This window comes from Ciona robusta, chromosome 9 (genome assembly GCF_009617815.1).
Source record: "Ciona robusta chromosome 9, ASM961781v2".
NCBI classification, from domain to species: domain Eukaryota; kingdom Metazoa; phylum Chordata; class Ascidiacea; order Phlebobranchia; family Cionidae; genus Ciona; species Ciona robusta.
Genome location: NC_143243.1, coordinates 1,317,154 through 1,334,119, shown reverse-complemented (window position 1 = coordinate 1,334,119; position 16,966 = coordinate 1,317,154). Strand labels below are relative to the sequence as shown.

Below are 16,966 nucleotides of genomic sequence, written 5' to 3'. Positions count from 1 at the left end.
AATAAATACCCTTAAAAAAGACAAAGCAAAAAGCTTTTTAAATTAAAATTCCAATGAAGTTTTAAATTTAATAGAAAACTGTGCAGACTGACAATAAACCTTTTTAAGTTCAAAGAAAACAAAGAATATTTTAAACAGAGCTTTTTGTATTCCAAATTCCACAATTTTATAAAAACTTTCTTTAAAAAGGTAAAACCTATAAAAGGCACCAAGTTTTTCGCTTACAGTTTATAAAGTTCATTTTTAAATAATCTACAACGTAATTGTGACGTATCTGGCAGCAGTGTGACGTCATACTACATTATGTGGGTATATACAAAAGTAACGATGCTAAAATAATTCATTAATGTATCGACTCCATAAGAGTTGGCCTTCCAGTGTTTCAATTACGGTAAAAAGCACTACATAAAAAACACACACAAGTACTTTATAAGTAGCAAGAAAACAAACAATTACAGAAGACAAGAATTTGATGATAAATCATTATTTTCAATATATGCATAAAATTATTTCCCGATAAATATGAAACCATTAGTTAGACATAATATACACATCAGCACCAACACAAGATTGTCATAAAATGCTATATATACAGCATAAGCCCACAGGACAGTGGTGCACATTTAAAAGCGGTGGTTGTTTCCTTAAAATAGCTGGAAACACTGTAAATCAGCTCTTAAAAAAGTCTACTATTCTCGGAATGCTTAAAAAATAAATTTCGCGTTTTTCGTCAGAAACGAAATAATAATATCCTCTCTCCTCTGCCTCTAGTGTCCAATCACAATCCACCTAGTGTTTAATCGCTCTCACCACCTCCGTACATATCGGCAAGTTTCTTGAACCGAGGACCCCAGTTGTTGAGGTAATCGTAATCCTGGGATGCGTCTGTTGTGCCAGAGTTCAAAGAACTCAATGACCCCGCATCTGACCCTTGACCTTCGTAGTCAAATACAAGCAACGAGTCAAAAGGTGGCGCTGTGGGGTCGTTGTCGGCTTGCTGCTTCGCCTGGCGGGATAGAAATAGTATAAATATTAAGACAACATGGAGAAATTAGTACAAGTGTAAAAAGAATGGATGCTAAAAGCTTTTTTTTAAAACTAAACTAAACGGATTATATATAATTTATAAAAAACTTTGAAACATGTAAATCTTAAGAAAGCAAAATAATTAGTTTTTAAACAATACACCAACATAGCACAACTGTGTATGGAGCAGAAATGCAATGTTTTTAAAATCAAAGAACACATAAAGTGTAGATATCTCAACTAAAACACCAACTCCAACAGATTGCCATTAAAGTAGTTTTATACCAAAGGCAGAGCAAAGTTTTGAAAAGGAAGTCAAATATTGTGAAGTCAAAAACAAACAATAAGTTACCAAGCCAAGCCAGTGGTTTTCAGCACAACTTTATACTAGAGCAAAGATTCAAAGTTTTTAAATTTGAAAACAGAAATGAGGTACCAGAGCAAGCAGTTTTAATATTAAGTGTCGAGCCTACTTCAATATGTTAAGTCCCGTGTCGCCCATAGATGGCCCATTATACCACAAGCAACCAGGATAACTAAGACATTTCTCAAACATTCAGCAAAGCAAACATGATTGGAAAGTGGAAACACAATACAACCATCAACTAAACTATGATTTCACTTTCAATGTAGGATTCAATTAAAAGTTTTAAAACAGTTTGTAATACCAACATGGTAAAAGAAATTCCATTTTATCAAAAAGAAATTTAATCATGGAGCTTTTATAATTTAACCCAACGCCCATTCATGATGTCACAATGGCAGTTGTGAGCAACAAAGCAAAGGCTTCTAAAGTTTTGGCTGATTAAGTAAAAGACTCAAGCATGAGACAGTGTTGCCAAATAAATTTTTAAACTAAAACATAACATTTTTAACTAAACATGTAAGATATGGAAAAACATAAGTTGTTGAATTTAAGTTTAATTTTTATAAAATGAAAAAACAATCTGGCAACACTGTAAAGCAGTGTTAAACACCAGAGTGCGTGGGTCCTTTGTTAGCGTTTCCACTCAAAGTAAAAAGCATTGAAGCATGAATGTGCCTTCCTATCATAGGGACTGTGTCAATAATAAGGAACCAAACCAAATATTGCGTCATAATCATAAACCATTTTCTGATGTTTGAATTAAATGTTATATGAAACAGAGAACTTTTCTTTGATGGAAATGTTATTCATTCAAAAGGGGATTTCTCATGAATCAATATTTTCTCCTTATTTAAATACAGCACACCAAATAAAGTATTGTCAGGAACCAACACTTTCTCATTATAACTTAAGGACAAACAAACAAATGAATCATAACGCTAAAAATAACTGAACATTAGACCCACAGTTAAAGCGTTTAATGCTGACAATACAAACTATGAACCAAAACTAAACATAAACATACTTTCCCAGTTAGGATAGTTAGAATAAAGATAGCACTTTTTAAATAAGGAACAAAACTGGAAAGACCAATTACAGGATATTCAGCAGACTACAACCTAATTATTACAAAGAAACATAGAATTTTGGCTTTACAAGAAACAAAATTACGAGTGTCTGGTTAACACTTTGTTCTTAGATATTTAATAGAAAACAATATAAACTACAGAATATAATAAAAACAATATAAACTCACATCTCCAATGTAGTTTCCGATATCAGTATCTGGTTGTATCGGTCGTCGTATCTCAGGCTGTGCGCCACCTAATGGTTGTACGTCAACTACCTTTGGTTTTCCAGTGTTTGGAGGTTGTGCTTGTAGTGCACTGATGTCGTAACCATCCTGTTATAATGGCCATTGTTATATATGGTACAGCTATGCAAGATTGAAAAAGACATACTTAATTCTCAAATTAATCGAATTTTTATTTTTAAATGTAAGTAGTGCATCGATTAAAAACAATGAACAATGTGAATCAATACCAGTTTTGGGTATTTTTGTAACGAATCAGTGTATATCTCTGTTTTAAACGGTATGATTAGAGTTCTTATAAAAATACTGGAAACACTGGTGTCATTGAAATAATAGCATAACCAGAATTAATATTATAAAGTTGTGTGAATGTGGTTGAAGTAGATAGAAGATAATCTTTGTGGGACATGCAGAGTATTTATTTACATTTCAACCTCAGCTTGCTCGCCTACAGCTATGAGAGCCAGGATTACAATAAGCATGTGACGCGATAATAAGCACATTATAATGAGATGTCGCCGTGACAAAGTGGTAAGCGCTTGGCTATAGAGTTTATTGCTCTAACCCAACGGTCCTTTGGGTTGTCTGAAATCAAAAATTGTCCACCTTACATTACAAAAAATATTATAATATTAATTACCCACTGCATACGCAGTTACCCGTAAGCGGGTACGAAGCAGAACACCTGTGTTATAACAACCATCTTCCCCCCCACGCAAGTGTTAAACCCCCAACCCCCAACTTACATTGTCCTCTTCGCCACCACCCTCATCATGATAAGCTTGTAAGTTTTCACGAACGTCATCGTCGTCCAATAAAACTTCCTTCTCCAAACCAGCTTGTTGTCGTCGTCGGTATGCAACCACCGCAAGTACGATAACTGATGAGAAGGAAAACTTTAATTCCAAATTTTGGAAATTTTACCAAGTTTTTGTAAATTGGGACATTACAGATTTTTTTAAAAGTTTTTTCTATTTTTTACAATTTGAAATAATTTTTATTGTATCCATTGAACTTAAATAAGTGGATTTATTTATAAATAAAACTATTGTACTTTGTTAACACAGCAGATGCTACTCAAACTACTCAAAAGTATTAAAGTAACACAAAATAATCAGGGAATTTAACCTAAGGTGACATAACCATGCTCTAGAACTATTTAAGTGCCGTTATAACATGCTTTAGTGGGTGAAAAATCAAAAATAAAGTTCAATTTAATTTCAGAAATAAATGGACAGGGAATATAAACTGTTGGGTAAGTTAATATAAAGTGTTAGATGCACGAGCCACCAAAGGTTAAGTTCCCTGTCAAGACACATGCACTTACTTAGTAGGATAAGTATAGCAGCAATAATAGCTATAAGAACGGCAACAGGGAACCCTGCCCCGGCGACGGGGACCATTTTCTCGCAGTTAAATTCACCGTTGTCATTGCAACTACAAAACACAGCACACGTTAAAACTCAAACAAGTTAAAGCTTCAATGGCAGTTATGTAGTAAGCATGAAGTTACCATGTATTATTGGTTGGGCAAAAGCAATGTACTGGTATTATGGTTACAGTATACCGCATAGAAACCCCAAAGCTTCTATTTCCTATTTATATTTCCCATATAAATTTATTTCATCCTGTTTGCCGTGTTGTTATTAAAGAAAAAGATGTTTGCGTTTTCATTTTGCAGAAAAGAAAGTATTTCACACCACTTTAAACACAAAGGTGCCAGAATTTTGAAATGCAGGGGAGGCAGGGATAGTTAGACACACTACACTGTGAAACCTCAAGGGTTGTGATATTTACTGATTAATACAGTGCAGAAAACCTAGGGTTGGCCTGACCACCCTGCCACCCCAGGTTTGGCGCCAATGTTTTAAACACAAGAGGGGGCAAGTGAGGTTAGTGCAATCTATATCGCCTCATAGTGGCGATCATGCTCGTTGCATTCGACTCACTGAGTAAAATAACAATGACAGCAATGACGGCAAGTATAATAGGCAGTGTAGCGACCACCACAGGCGCAGGTGCCGCACATGAATCCAACACGTTGTATTCATCGTCACAACTGTGGCAAGGTATGGTGTTTAAAACAAACCGCACAAAGGTTGTAAAAATGGTTTGACTGGTTTGTGCTTATAAAATGAAAAATACTTTTGCTCGGTTTTTACTTAGATAGTAAAAAATGAAACCCTGAAATTTTGTTTTAAGGACTAACTATTGAAACCTAACACCTAAATAAACCAGAACCTTTAATGTATGTATTACAAGATTTTTTGAAAGACAATAATTTTTACAAAATATATGTCTGCTCTATATAGGTAAGGTTCTTATTACCAGAACTTTAATAATTTTTTAATCTCACAAACTCAGAAAAGCCATTAAATAATTGAAAGTCCTAACATTAAGGCCATATACAAGTTAAACCTGTTTTAATTTAAATAAGTGACCTACTAAGAACAATAAAGTACGTATATTGGCCAAATGAGCAGAAACATAGAATAAGGAAATGATTTTTCCAGCTGTTCGTTACAATTTTCCAAATGAGAAACTTTCACAGCAGGGTTCCTAACTTTTGGTTTATCCTACAGTTAAGCCTGCTTAGATTACAGCTGCAATATATCCACGTTGTTATTAAGCTGCTTATTATATTTTACACATGACTTAAGATTTCTGAACATGGTACAGCAATGACATTGAGTTTGGGGAGAGTAAGTGCTAATAAAGTTGTATCTTGTTCTTAGATGAAAATATGAAATTAACCATCTAAAATTAATATTGGAGCTAAAAGGTGCACTAAAGAAACCCCAAATAAAATAAAAACAAACATAACATTAGACAGAAACCTTATGAATTAAAAACATTGCCTGATATGGGAAATTGTACCCTTGTGTTTGTGCCACAGTATGGGGCCATTTACATTGCCAATTCTTTCTATACATTCAGCAGTTAAAACCCATTCGGTTTTTCTTAACTCTTGAGTGACTTTTCTCAAGTAGTTAAGGACAAGGTATTTAAACAGAATTCAAGAGCATTGTTATTGTACTTTAATAGTGAGAACTGGCTCATTATAGAGATTGGATCATTTTTCAACCTCCGTGATTTTAACACCGTAGTTAAAACTCACCAAAACAAACCATGCATACACCTTGTCTGCTTGGTAGCTTTGCAACTTGCAAGCATTGACTGTTACTGACACAGCATACAAGTTAGTTAACTAACGCTCTCCTGGTAACGTCTGACTTACTAAGTAGAAGTATTAACACTGCTATGATGGCCACGATAAGCACAATATTTATCCCACCAGGAGCAACATAAGTATCGAGACAGACGGCTTCACCATCATCTCTTTCCTCACATCTTTAGGTAAAACACGCAAAAATATAGGCATAAGAATGAATGTCATGAAACGAGGCCCAAAGTCATGAATTGTATGAGTTTTGAAAAAAATCATGAGCATAAAAAATGCTTGAACTGAGCAACTTTCACACTTTATGCTTAAATGTTATTAATTATTTAACAATACAATAGCCCACCTATTTAATATTACAAACATGGCACTGAAAATGAACATTTTGCTTAAAGTAGAAGAACCGATTATCGCAGTTAATTTAGTAACTGCTATATTTTAATTGCATTTATTTCCCTTTGGAAATGCAGAAGTATTAGCCAAGATATTTACTTTGTGACCATTGGGGAATTCTAGGCATTTAGGAAATTGATGCATTTGAAATTATATTGTATTTACCCTGGTGCATTAATAGAGATCAATATACACTCACCGGCATATGTTGATAACTAATGTATTGGTGCTTGTTAGCTTTGGTTCTGGTGGTGTTGCACCATCGGACATGATGATTGGGACCTCGTACTTAGATTGTTGGGCAACGTCAAAGCTCTTAGTGAGTGTGTTAATGGAACGTGACATAGGATCGCCAGATACTAGGAGATGTTTGGAGTTATACAATGTATATACACAAGCATAAGCTGCTAAGTGCTAATTATGGGGGCAAGGTTGGCAAGCCAACTCCTAAATTGTCTAGACTGCAGGGATCAGTAAACCCTTTTCAACCAATGCCAGCTATTCCAAAATCTTAGATAAACACTTAACACACTAAGATAAGAGTAACTGTATAGTAGTGTATATAGGGATGCACATTACAGAATAATTAGGTATTCTAGGATATCCTAGAATACTTTATTTCGAATCTAGAATTCCGAATCTAGAATTTCGAATCTTTTTATATTTATAGGAAAAAATAATTTTACCTACAAAAGTAAGTTTATTGACTCTTTCATACCCGCCTTGTTGGAACATGAGCTGTAAAATGATCAAAAATTGTACTATTGGGTAGTTTTTGCGTCATGAAACGTATAACAGAATACCGAATCCCGTAATTAGATTCGAATACAAAAGGATTCGAATCTCATGGATTCGAAATTCTGTAATGTGCATCCCTAAGTGTATACTATAGTAGGGTAGTCAGTAATATATATCTAATTCAAATTTGCTCACAATAAATTATACAGATTTTAAAAACCTGAAACTAATAGTAAAAATGTAGCATTCTTAAGTTCAAATATACAATTAAGCAATTTTAAATTCTAAGAAAACTTCTATTATTAAAACTAAACCATCTTCACCACAATTCCTAAATACCAATATTAAGCAACCTTGTAACGGACAACAAACTTTTTTAACTTTAAAATTCACTTACCAGATTCTAACACCCAGAGTCCGGAGTTGTCGTTTAGCGAAACAGAGAACGGGGGTCCATTTTGGGGCTCATCTAAATCCTTTATCTTGATATTGGTAACAAATGGGGTGGGAGGTTTCTCACATATTGTGACTGTCCATGGACCATCTGGTTCAGGTGCGTTGTCGTTTTTATCTCCAATTGTAATCGCTACATTGGCGGTTGCTGTTGCTTTGACTCGATCTGTTGTTCGTATAAAATGCAGGGTAACTTAGGTCGAAAACGCACAATACATGGTGGTATATTGGAATAACGAGATATAATTAACTTAACTTTAACAAGTAACTTTTAGGCTCCCGATATGAAATAAAACACACATGTATATAATTATACATAATTAATAATTAGTATAACTGATGCTAGGAAAACACTAAAAATAACAGACCTTAGCCACATAATATTTGCATTATAAAACTTACAATTATCAATTGCGCTTACAACCAGGGTGTATACGCTGTTAGTTTGATTGACAGATGGATGTTCCCGGTCAACTGGGCCCACAGAACTAATAGCACCATCTGCTGCAATGGTGAACCAACCCTCAGTGCTGACCATGCCATACCTGGGTGAATGCATAAGGTTTAGGGTACAGTGCGAATTGTAACTGACAATTGTGGGTAATATAAGAGATTCAAATACAGAGGACTTAGCTTACAATTCTTTAGTTTGAAATATTGGTCACAATTTGTATAAAATCATGTCTTTTTATTCGATTTTTTATGACGCAAAAAACTGAAACGTAAATGTAAAACAAGTAGCTTTAAACAGTTAACAGTTTCAATACCATTTGGAACACTACAAATCAAAGCTCTAAAACCTACAAGTAAAGTAACTGTTATATTACAACTGTCACTACACAAATGATAATGGACCATTGGCTGGAATATGAAGTTGATTTATTTTTGGTTGATATGTACAGCCATATTTTGCAAAGTTTATTAGTTTGCAGTGAGAAAAAAGTTCAAGGCAATGCTATTAACTGTTATTTGTTCTCACGTTACTGTTTGGTTTCCACCAAAATCATAATCCTGGGCTCGAACAAACGCAATGTTGGGTTTCGGAACATCATTCTCAACAATGTTACCAGCATAAGGCTGGTTTATAAACACCGGGGGTTCGTTTTCATCTAATACATTGACAATAACCGTTTCTGTGGCCTGCAATGTAAGGGAACGTGATAACACTTAATGCATGAACAGCTACATCTGAATTTAATATAATATATATGCATTTTACCTATGTTTACATTCAAAATAAACACATATCACCAAACTGGCATGATTTCGAAATAGACTAAAACTTGAATCAATCAGAAGATATTTTATATAGGAATAGTTTAACACCACATAGAGTTTGAGCATAGAACTAGACAAGAGTTCTATTCTATATGGGTGAGGTTATGATGGTTAAGCATGCCAAGGGATCTAAGATTTATGTCAGATTCCACTTATTACCCCATAAGCATACAAACTTACTTTAAAGTATGTACTACTACATAATAAATATTAAATCGCTTTTTTAGATTTAAAATAAATAATAAACCGCTTACCTGAAACTGTTGTACACCACTGTTCGAAGCTTGTGCATTAAATGCTTTAACAAGAAGAGTGTATTGTTTTGGTCCATTCTCATAATCCAATTTTTTGTTAAGGATAATGTCCCCAGTACTTGGCCCGCTCCCACGAGGATAACTTTGGACAATAAAGGTGTTGTCGTCGTTGCCTGCTACAATTTCGAACGAGACCTGAAATGTAAACGTGTATGTTAAACTTTAATAGTTATAACGATTGCGAAATACTGAACCGGTAACAAAGACCATTGTTACATAGTATACATTGTGACAATTTGCTTCTCATTGTTAAATAACACAATACATTATGATACAATAAATGCAGTGTTACACCCACTTAATATTCTAAAGCTAACCTTTACAGGCAAAGAAATAAGTCGACTAGCATACAGAGGTGACAGGGACCTGGAGTTTAGGCAACACAGTCGGCCGTTACACCAACATCCAAACTTGTATATTAGCTTAATATAAAAAATACTAGTTGGATCCTCTAACTACTTAAACTTAAATTGAAAACTGTTCTATTATTAATAAGTTTAAAAACCACAGTAGGAAATATAAAAAGATTAGCTGAAGCATCCAACTTACCCCTTTGTTTTCCAAGTCAATATCCGCATCCGTGGCAAACACAGTAAACACAGTTGATCTCAGAGGTAATAATTCTCCTTGCTTTGCATTATAAGGGGTGTTTTGGAACACAGGCTTGTTATCGTTTGCATCTCGTATTTGGATGGTAGCAGTAGCTGAAGCAGACCAACCACTCGCTGTGTATTGAAAAGGTGGGGTTTACGAAACATTGCTTTGTGCTAAGTATATTTAATTATTCATATTCTGTGGCAAAAACAGGTTTTTACAAAAGGAAGGTTGATCTTGCGCAAAAACCTGTTGTGCATTAAATGTCCATCGCTGTACTCTGATATTAAAGTAGAAACACATGTACTTACATGCACCTATGAATCCATCTTTTGCAATGATCACCACATTAACTGTTGGGGCAGTTTCAATGTCAAGATCTCCAACCACTGTGATCACACCAGTGGGGGAAATTGCAAAACGACGACGACCTCCAGGTGCTGGTGGTACTTCTTCTTCAGGTCCAAGAACATAATTGACTTTTCCATTCTGATCAAGAGATTTCGGGTCATCGGCATCGTTTGCCACCACCGTCATAACAGGGGTACCTGTGACAAAACACAATTCATTATGACATCATATTACTAAATATTTGCCAACATGGGTAATACAGTGATGTTCATTAGCACCTTTGGCATGCTACACATATAAAAAGAGTCTTGCACTTAGAACAGACAGCAGGGTTTTATAACTCACCAGGTGAAACACCTTCTTGTACACTTCCTTGTAAAGTAGATATATCAAAGATTGGTTTGTTATCATTCCTGTCAGTAACCACAACTTCTAACGTTACTCGATCCAACTACAAAGTAAAGATTACGACGATATTAAAATAAATACAAAATGCTAATAATGCTATATTAATGGTGTATAATAAGTTTTTTTTAAGAATAATTGTTACCGGATATAACATAATGTGTAAATTGGCTTCTTCAGTATAAAAAGTTATTTTAGTACAGAAATTTTTCATGTTACATACACAAAGACTTAGAAATTCTTGTTAAAGCCTCCACACACACAGTGGAAATTAAAGTCAAACTGTGAAACACAAACCTCATTTCCAGCTGCGTCTCGAACAACAGCATAGAAGATATATTTATCCCCGCCTGGCACGTCACGATCTAACCCTACCAACTGCCATATAGAAGCTCCAGCACTTGGATCCACTGCACTAAACTCTATTGCGAATTTAGTTGGATCCTCGTTTTGCAGTTCGTAAGTTTTCACATTTGGATTGTCATTTGTGATCTGAATTAAAAACAATATATTAATAATACTGTTATATATTGTGTATTGGAGTAACTCTGCTAAAACAAAGCACCTTATGTTAGTGCCATACTCATACATGAATGACTAACAGTTCCAGTTCACTGCTATTCAATATTTTTAGGATGTAACATACCACTCTGACTGATACCAATGAATGGAACAGAATGTTGGTTATATTTTAGGAGCTCTTTGTAGTTTAGCCACATAACTTATGCCAATCTTCCATAGGCTGTGCCCTAGTATCAAACCATTAAATAATAAATAGGCTACAATAGGGTGGGGGAAGCTGGGAAACTTTTCATTCTATTTTCTCGTCCTATTTGGTAGTAGGCAAGAACGTTAAAAGAATTATAAAACCATACCTTCATAACTCCTATAAATCGTGGTAATTGTTTAAAACACAGTCAAGATATTTGGAAATAGTGAGTCAAAAGTGTCCTACAATACTATATCTTAAAGCTATGACAAACATTAAACAACTTACATCCAGTATATTCTTTCTAACAAATGGTGGATCTCGATCTGTAGTTTCAGGAATTGAAATGACCGGGTAACTCCATGACCTCTTGACTCTGTTACCTAGAAAATTATTTTAACATTTTAGTGGCCACTAAGAGATGTTTGAATGTAAAATTAGCAAAAAACACTTTTCTTGAGCAATCTTTTCTGTATTCAGATAAACCGATGAATAAATTTCCTTCAAACTTTAAAATAAAAGCCTAAAAATGACTGAATGCCCTATGAAAAGCTAGTTGATTATTTAATACGGCGAGTACTTCTTTGGCACAGAGGAAGTAGTTGGTGACTATTGAACAAGCAATACAGGAAACTTATTCAGGGATTTATCAACAATAGAAATGGACAGTTAAAAAAACATTTTAAATTCATGGACATAAGCTTTTGATGTGTTTTTTAATTGTGTGCTTGTGAATATATTCAGGATAAATGTTACAAATGTCAGAATTTAATTTGTTTTAATTATACTTACGTTTGGCTTGATTAATCAGTTTGTTAAAAAACTTCCCTTCACTTGGTAGAATGATCTAAAACAATAAAGCATTGTTACGTAACAACCACAGTACAATCAATCATGTAGTTTTATTACAGATTTAACAATATTGTGCCTTCAGGGCAGGAAATTAACAAATTTAGATTTCCCAGCATCAGTAAAGTTATGGGGGCCTTAAAAGCACAACAAACAGTGATCATATAGAAAAAGATAAACACATTCTCCAGCTTTAGCATAAAAAGGTGCTGTAACTTTATTTATAAGTGATAACGCTGAAAAACCAAAAATACAACTTTAAAACATAATACAAATCAAAACGTTTATGTTTTTGTTTCTTTTTTTATGTTTTGAGTTTCACTAATGAACGTTCTACATTGTTAACATCGCCCACATCACAATTACCTGCAATGAGATCACAATAACCAGTGTTATTGCAGAACCAACTCCCCTCATTATTTCCACTACTCCTATTTAGTTATTCCCAGCTCTTTTTTTTTTGTTTTCAAAGCAAAACAACAAAAAATTCTAACTTTTATAACCTTTTATTCAGTTTTTACGCTGTTAAATTAAAATATGTTATGTTTTAATTTATAAACATATATATACATATATATATATATAATATGATATTTTGTTTAGACCTATAAAAAAATCTATAAAAAAGAAATATATATTATATAAAACTTTTAGGCGATTCATTATTAAATTTACGATCCGAAAAAAACTTAAAAATACTAATTTATCTTTACTTTACATGTGTTAATACAAATTCTAAAACGCGACTTTCCGGGCTTTCTTTCTTTACAATTTTGACTGAATGGCTGTCCGATAAATTTGAACACAATTTTTTTTGTTCACATTACTCATTCTATAACGCTTTCTTAAAAGTAAAAATGTCACTAGAGTAACAAATGGTACGGTTTAGAAAAGCGGCTAACGGTTTAATTAACAATTAACACGTCCACTAAGTTCTGCTTTCGTTCTGTCAATCTAAAATCGCCATTTTGAATTTTGCGATAAAGACACTCAAAGTTAATCCAGTATAACCGTTCTAAGTGTTGTCATCAATAGTAAAACCCTTAATGTGGATTAAAACTAAGTCCTTGTACACACAAAAGTCTAAACATTCACCTACAAATAGACAGGAAACTGCCGAGACAACTTAAAAGAATTGAACAACGCCTAAAAGGTGATGTCATGGTACTTGATATGACGTCATCAAGGAGAAAACCGCTTTTCCTTATTTGGATGACGCGTTTGAAAGACGCCGTTGTTGCAAAAACGGATGAGCGCTGGGTTGGAATATTTGCTTAGTCGGGTAGTTAATTTCGGCCGACACTGTTAAAGTAAATTGCACATAACTGTGTGCGTAGCATTTTACATTTGAAAGTACCGAACTGTACAATAAAACATTATGACTTAGTTAACGTAAAATCACACACGACTGAAACCAAATAAAACTTGCGTGACTCAGATACGAAACAAGAGTCCCCATCTAAATTATACATCAAATATATGACTCACATTTGTCAGTTTCGAAACGAAATCAATTCAATTTCATTATTTAAAAAACCCAAGGTATATAAACGTAATTTTAAAAGACATGAAATGCCATTTTTTTAGCGATCGTGTAACACAATCTAAAGAACGTAATCTAAAAATTATCTAAAACTAAGATAAATGATAATTTCGCGTTATCCACAAATTACGCACTCTAAACTATTTCACTTTAACGTTGTTACAACTAAAACCTACTTCTAGATTATAATTCGTAACCCGTTTTGTAAGGCAAATGTTTAATCTCTTTCTATATCTATCTGCATTTACTCCTGGTCGCCACCTAACGGCAAAGCATTTTTGGAAATTTTTATAAAGACATAGTTGAATGAATGAATGTAACTTACTTTATCCTCGCGTGGCCGCAAAACGACAGTCACACGGGTTTAACACCTCGTGCCAGCTTACGAATTACCATGTATGTTACTTTGTGGGTGATTATTTTTTTGGAATTTTTATATTTTTTATGTATGGCTGATAATTTGGACAACCCATTAGTGACCACTGGGTTGGAGCAATTGTCGTTAAGTGTCTTGCCCAAGGACACATACGCCTACAACAGTAGCAGCGACGAGCCTTAAACCCATTACCTCTGGGTTACATGCAGGCGCGCTAACCACTATACGCCACGGCGCCGGACCTAGTTTAATAATACGGCATCTTTAATAAACTAAGCTAAACCATACGGCCCCATACAACATAGGCTTAGTAAGCATGGGAATATATACGGCTGTTCTCAATCCCCATTGTTTGTATTACCCAGCACTTCATCTTTATTCGTAAATATACATCTAAACGTGTACAGGTTAAATTTGTATTCAATTCTATATTCTCACTACCACTTTCGAATTCAAATTGTTCTTCGTTTTAAAACAAGAATCTAGACATCACTTATAGTTCGGATTTGATCTGGTTCTTCTTGTACACTTCGGTCCATGTATTTGAGATCCATACTTGTCTGTATGGGCGATCGTAGCTGTTACATTTGACTTCGTTGATTTTCTTGGCTGTTCTGTGCCCGGAGATGATTTGCCCGAAGACCACATGCTTACCATCCAACCATGACGTGCGGATCACAGGCACAAAGAATTGGGATGCGTTTGTGTTCGGCCCTGGAAGTGTATGAACGAATGTAAATCATTTTATGGCCGGGCAACAATGTAAAGGAATGAAGAAATGTAACTTATTTTCCCTCGCCTGGAGAGGCAAAGATAGTCGTTATAACACGGGTGTGCTGTTTCATATACCTCGCGCTTGCTTACGAGTTACCATGTGAGGTTTTGTGGGTAATTAATTTTAGGGAGAATTTTTGGTAACGTATGACTGACAGTTTAGACAACCTATAAGGGTTGATTATAGGTTTGATCAATTGCTGTTGTATTTTGAAAATTATTACCTGAGTTTGCCATAGAGAGACAAAATGGAAAATGTTTGATTGCAAAGTTTTCGTCTCGGAAATATCTTCCGTAAATACTCCAACCTCCACTACCATCGTTGTTCAAGAAATCTCCACCTATGAAAGTATGTTTGTGTATTGGTGTGTTAGAGACGGTTCGAATCAATATATCTTGTAGGTGTTTTTTGGAAACCCAAGGAAAACAATATAGTAGGGTGGGGGAAGATGGGATACTTTTCATTATATTTTCTTGTCCCATTTGGTAGTAAACAAAGAACATAATTAAGTATTATATGTATCCTCACGACTCCCACATTTAAAGTATTATTTGTATCCTCACGACTCCCATAAAAGTTGTTAACTGTTTAATATTAGACGATAAAAGTCTTTCCCCAACCCTACTATCTGCTATAAAAACCAATGCAAAGCAACTCTTTATACCTTGGAAAGCAAATCCCCGCACAATACGATGCAATTTACTTCCTTTATAACCTTCCCCTGTTGGACGGTTCGGGTTCGCCAGCGTTACGAAGTTACGAACAGTTTTGGGGCAAGTTCTGCCGAAAAGACCGAACGTGATATTCCCGATCGCTTCTTGCCCGAAAGTGATTTCCAATGTAACTTTGGACGTGATGGTTCGATCGGCTCGTTCAATGGGAATCTCCTTGCCGTTCTATGTAAAATAAAAGTTTGTAGCGAACTGTAATCTAAGCCATACTTAATATGGGTTAGACCTGTAAGTTAATGGAACAACTTTTTTTCTAAAATCTTCGTTCATGCCACACTGTAGGACCTTATACGTAGAATGGAGTAAATCTGGCATTTGTATGTAAATGGCTACAAAAACCTACGAGAATAAGCTGTTGAATCCAAACCTAGATCAGAAGCTCTGTCGTATAACAATTACGATCACACTTACTATAGTAATCGTGTCGGGTAGTTTTTCATCTGTATCATTCTTTAGGATGTCAACCGACAATTCAACTTTCTTTTCTTTCTTTTCCACCTCGATCGTGACGTCATCGCCTTTGACGTCAGCAGATACGTCACCGGATTCGACGCAACAGAACAGAAGAAACGCAAAGATTAGTGTTCCAAAAATTTTCATATTTTTAGTGTTAGTTGTAAAACGTTATTTCCTAATTATCTGTCTGTCAACGTAAAATGTTCCATGGTTCACACCCGAAATCTTACACAAATTCTGCTGCGAATTTATTTCAAATATATGTAAAGACTGCTACATAACCCCCCTAAAAACATCACTGACAAAGTTACAAATGTGGTTACTAATGCATGCAAACGGTGTATCAAACAAAACACCTGTGTTATAAAGACTGTTGTTGCCCTGGCACCATAGTGATAAATGCGTTTATTCATCGGATTTTCGCTCGACTCTGGTACTAACTGGAACAAAATCGCTGATCTAACCCTTCAATAAATTGTCGTTCAATAACTCGGTGTGTTGACTTCCCATTGGTTGACGTTGTTGTTATTCAATTAATAAAATAATCTCTTACACGTAACACTTGGAAACAATGTTGAATGTGTCGTATACGAAAAAGTATCGATTTTTGAAGTATCGCAACTATGACGTACTTAACCGGTCACGCATCATAGAGCCACGTGACTGTTTAATCCTAATTTTTTTATTTGGAACTTTTCATTGAGCAGTTTTTACCTATGTTTTTAATGACTCTTGTTTCGTTGCGAATTTTCCTTCTCATCTCTGGTTTAATTATCTTGATTATCGCTTTCGTACTCGAACTAAAAATAACAGTAACGTTTATGTCATGCCAGCTTACGAGTCACCAAGCATATAAATAGTTGTGGGTAATTAATATTTGACTTTTTTGGTGTACGGCTAACCAAGACAACCCAACGCCATACGGTAACACTGGGTTGGGGCAACTGCCAGTAAATATTTTGTTATATATAGTGGGGTGAGGGAAGATGGGACACCTTTAGCACAAAATATATCAATATCCTGGTCGTGTTTTAAACAATTAACTACGGTTTATGAAAGTCGCGAGGACAAGGTTTTATAATCCTTTGATTGTTCTTTGTTCACTACCAAAATGT

At 34.8% G+C, this 16,966-nt stretch overlaps 2 protein-coding genes across 4 annotated transcripts; both read right to left on the bottom strand.

Moving 5' to 3' along the window:
• Positions 1-128: 128 nt before the first annotated feature.
• On the bottom strand, positions 129-12,512 carry LOC149730624 (cadherin-4-like). 3 transcript variants are annotated; one of them, XM_089884920.1, is made up of 16 exons: positions 12,337-12,512; positions 11,914-11,968; positions 11,410-11,504; positions 10,710-10,904; positions 10,353-10,458; positions 9,968-10,204; positions 9,612-9,787; positions 9,003-9,197; positions 8,450-8,610; positions 7,873-8,015; positions 7,415-7,636; positions 6,479-6,638; positions 5,944-6,056; positions 3,452-3,585; positions 2,649-2,795; positions 129-1,006 (listed from the first exon to the last, which is right to left on the bottom strand). In XM_089884920.1, exons 1-16 carry the CDS (start codon positions 12,385-12,387, stop codon positions 797-799), a joined length of 2,400 nt encoding a protein of 799 aa, XP_089741046.1. In that variant the 5' UTR covers positions 12,388-12,512; the 3' UTR covers positions 129-796. The 3 variants fall into 3 exon arrangements, with proteins under 3 accessions (XP_089741046.1, XP_089741048.1, XP_089741047.1); XM_089884922.1 differs by lacking the exon at positions 5,944-6,056 and adding an exon at positions 4,655-4,764; XM_089884921.1 differs by lacking the exon at positions 5,944-6,056 and adding an exon at positions 4,033-4,142.
• Positions 12,513-13,929: 1,417 nt separating this feature from the next.
• Positions 13,930-16,928, bottom strand: LOC149730623 (peptidyl-prolyl cis-trans isomerase B-like). The gene is made up of 4 exons (XM_089885653.1): positions 15,807-16,928; positions 15,329-15,560; positions 14,888-15,004; positions 13,930-14,603 (listed from the first exon to the last, which is right to left on the bottom strand). Exons 1-4 carry the CDS (start codon positions 15,993-15,995, stop codon positions 14,383-14,385), a joined length of 759 nt encoding a protein of 252 aa, XP_089741779.1. The 5' UTR covers positions 15,996-16,928; the 3' UTR covers positions 13,930-14,382.
• Positions 16,929-16,966: the final 38 nt, after the last annotated feature.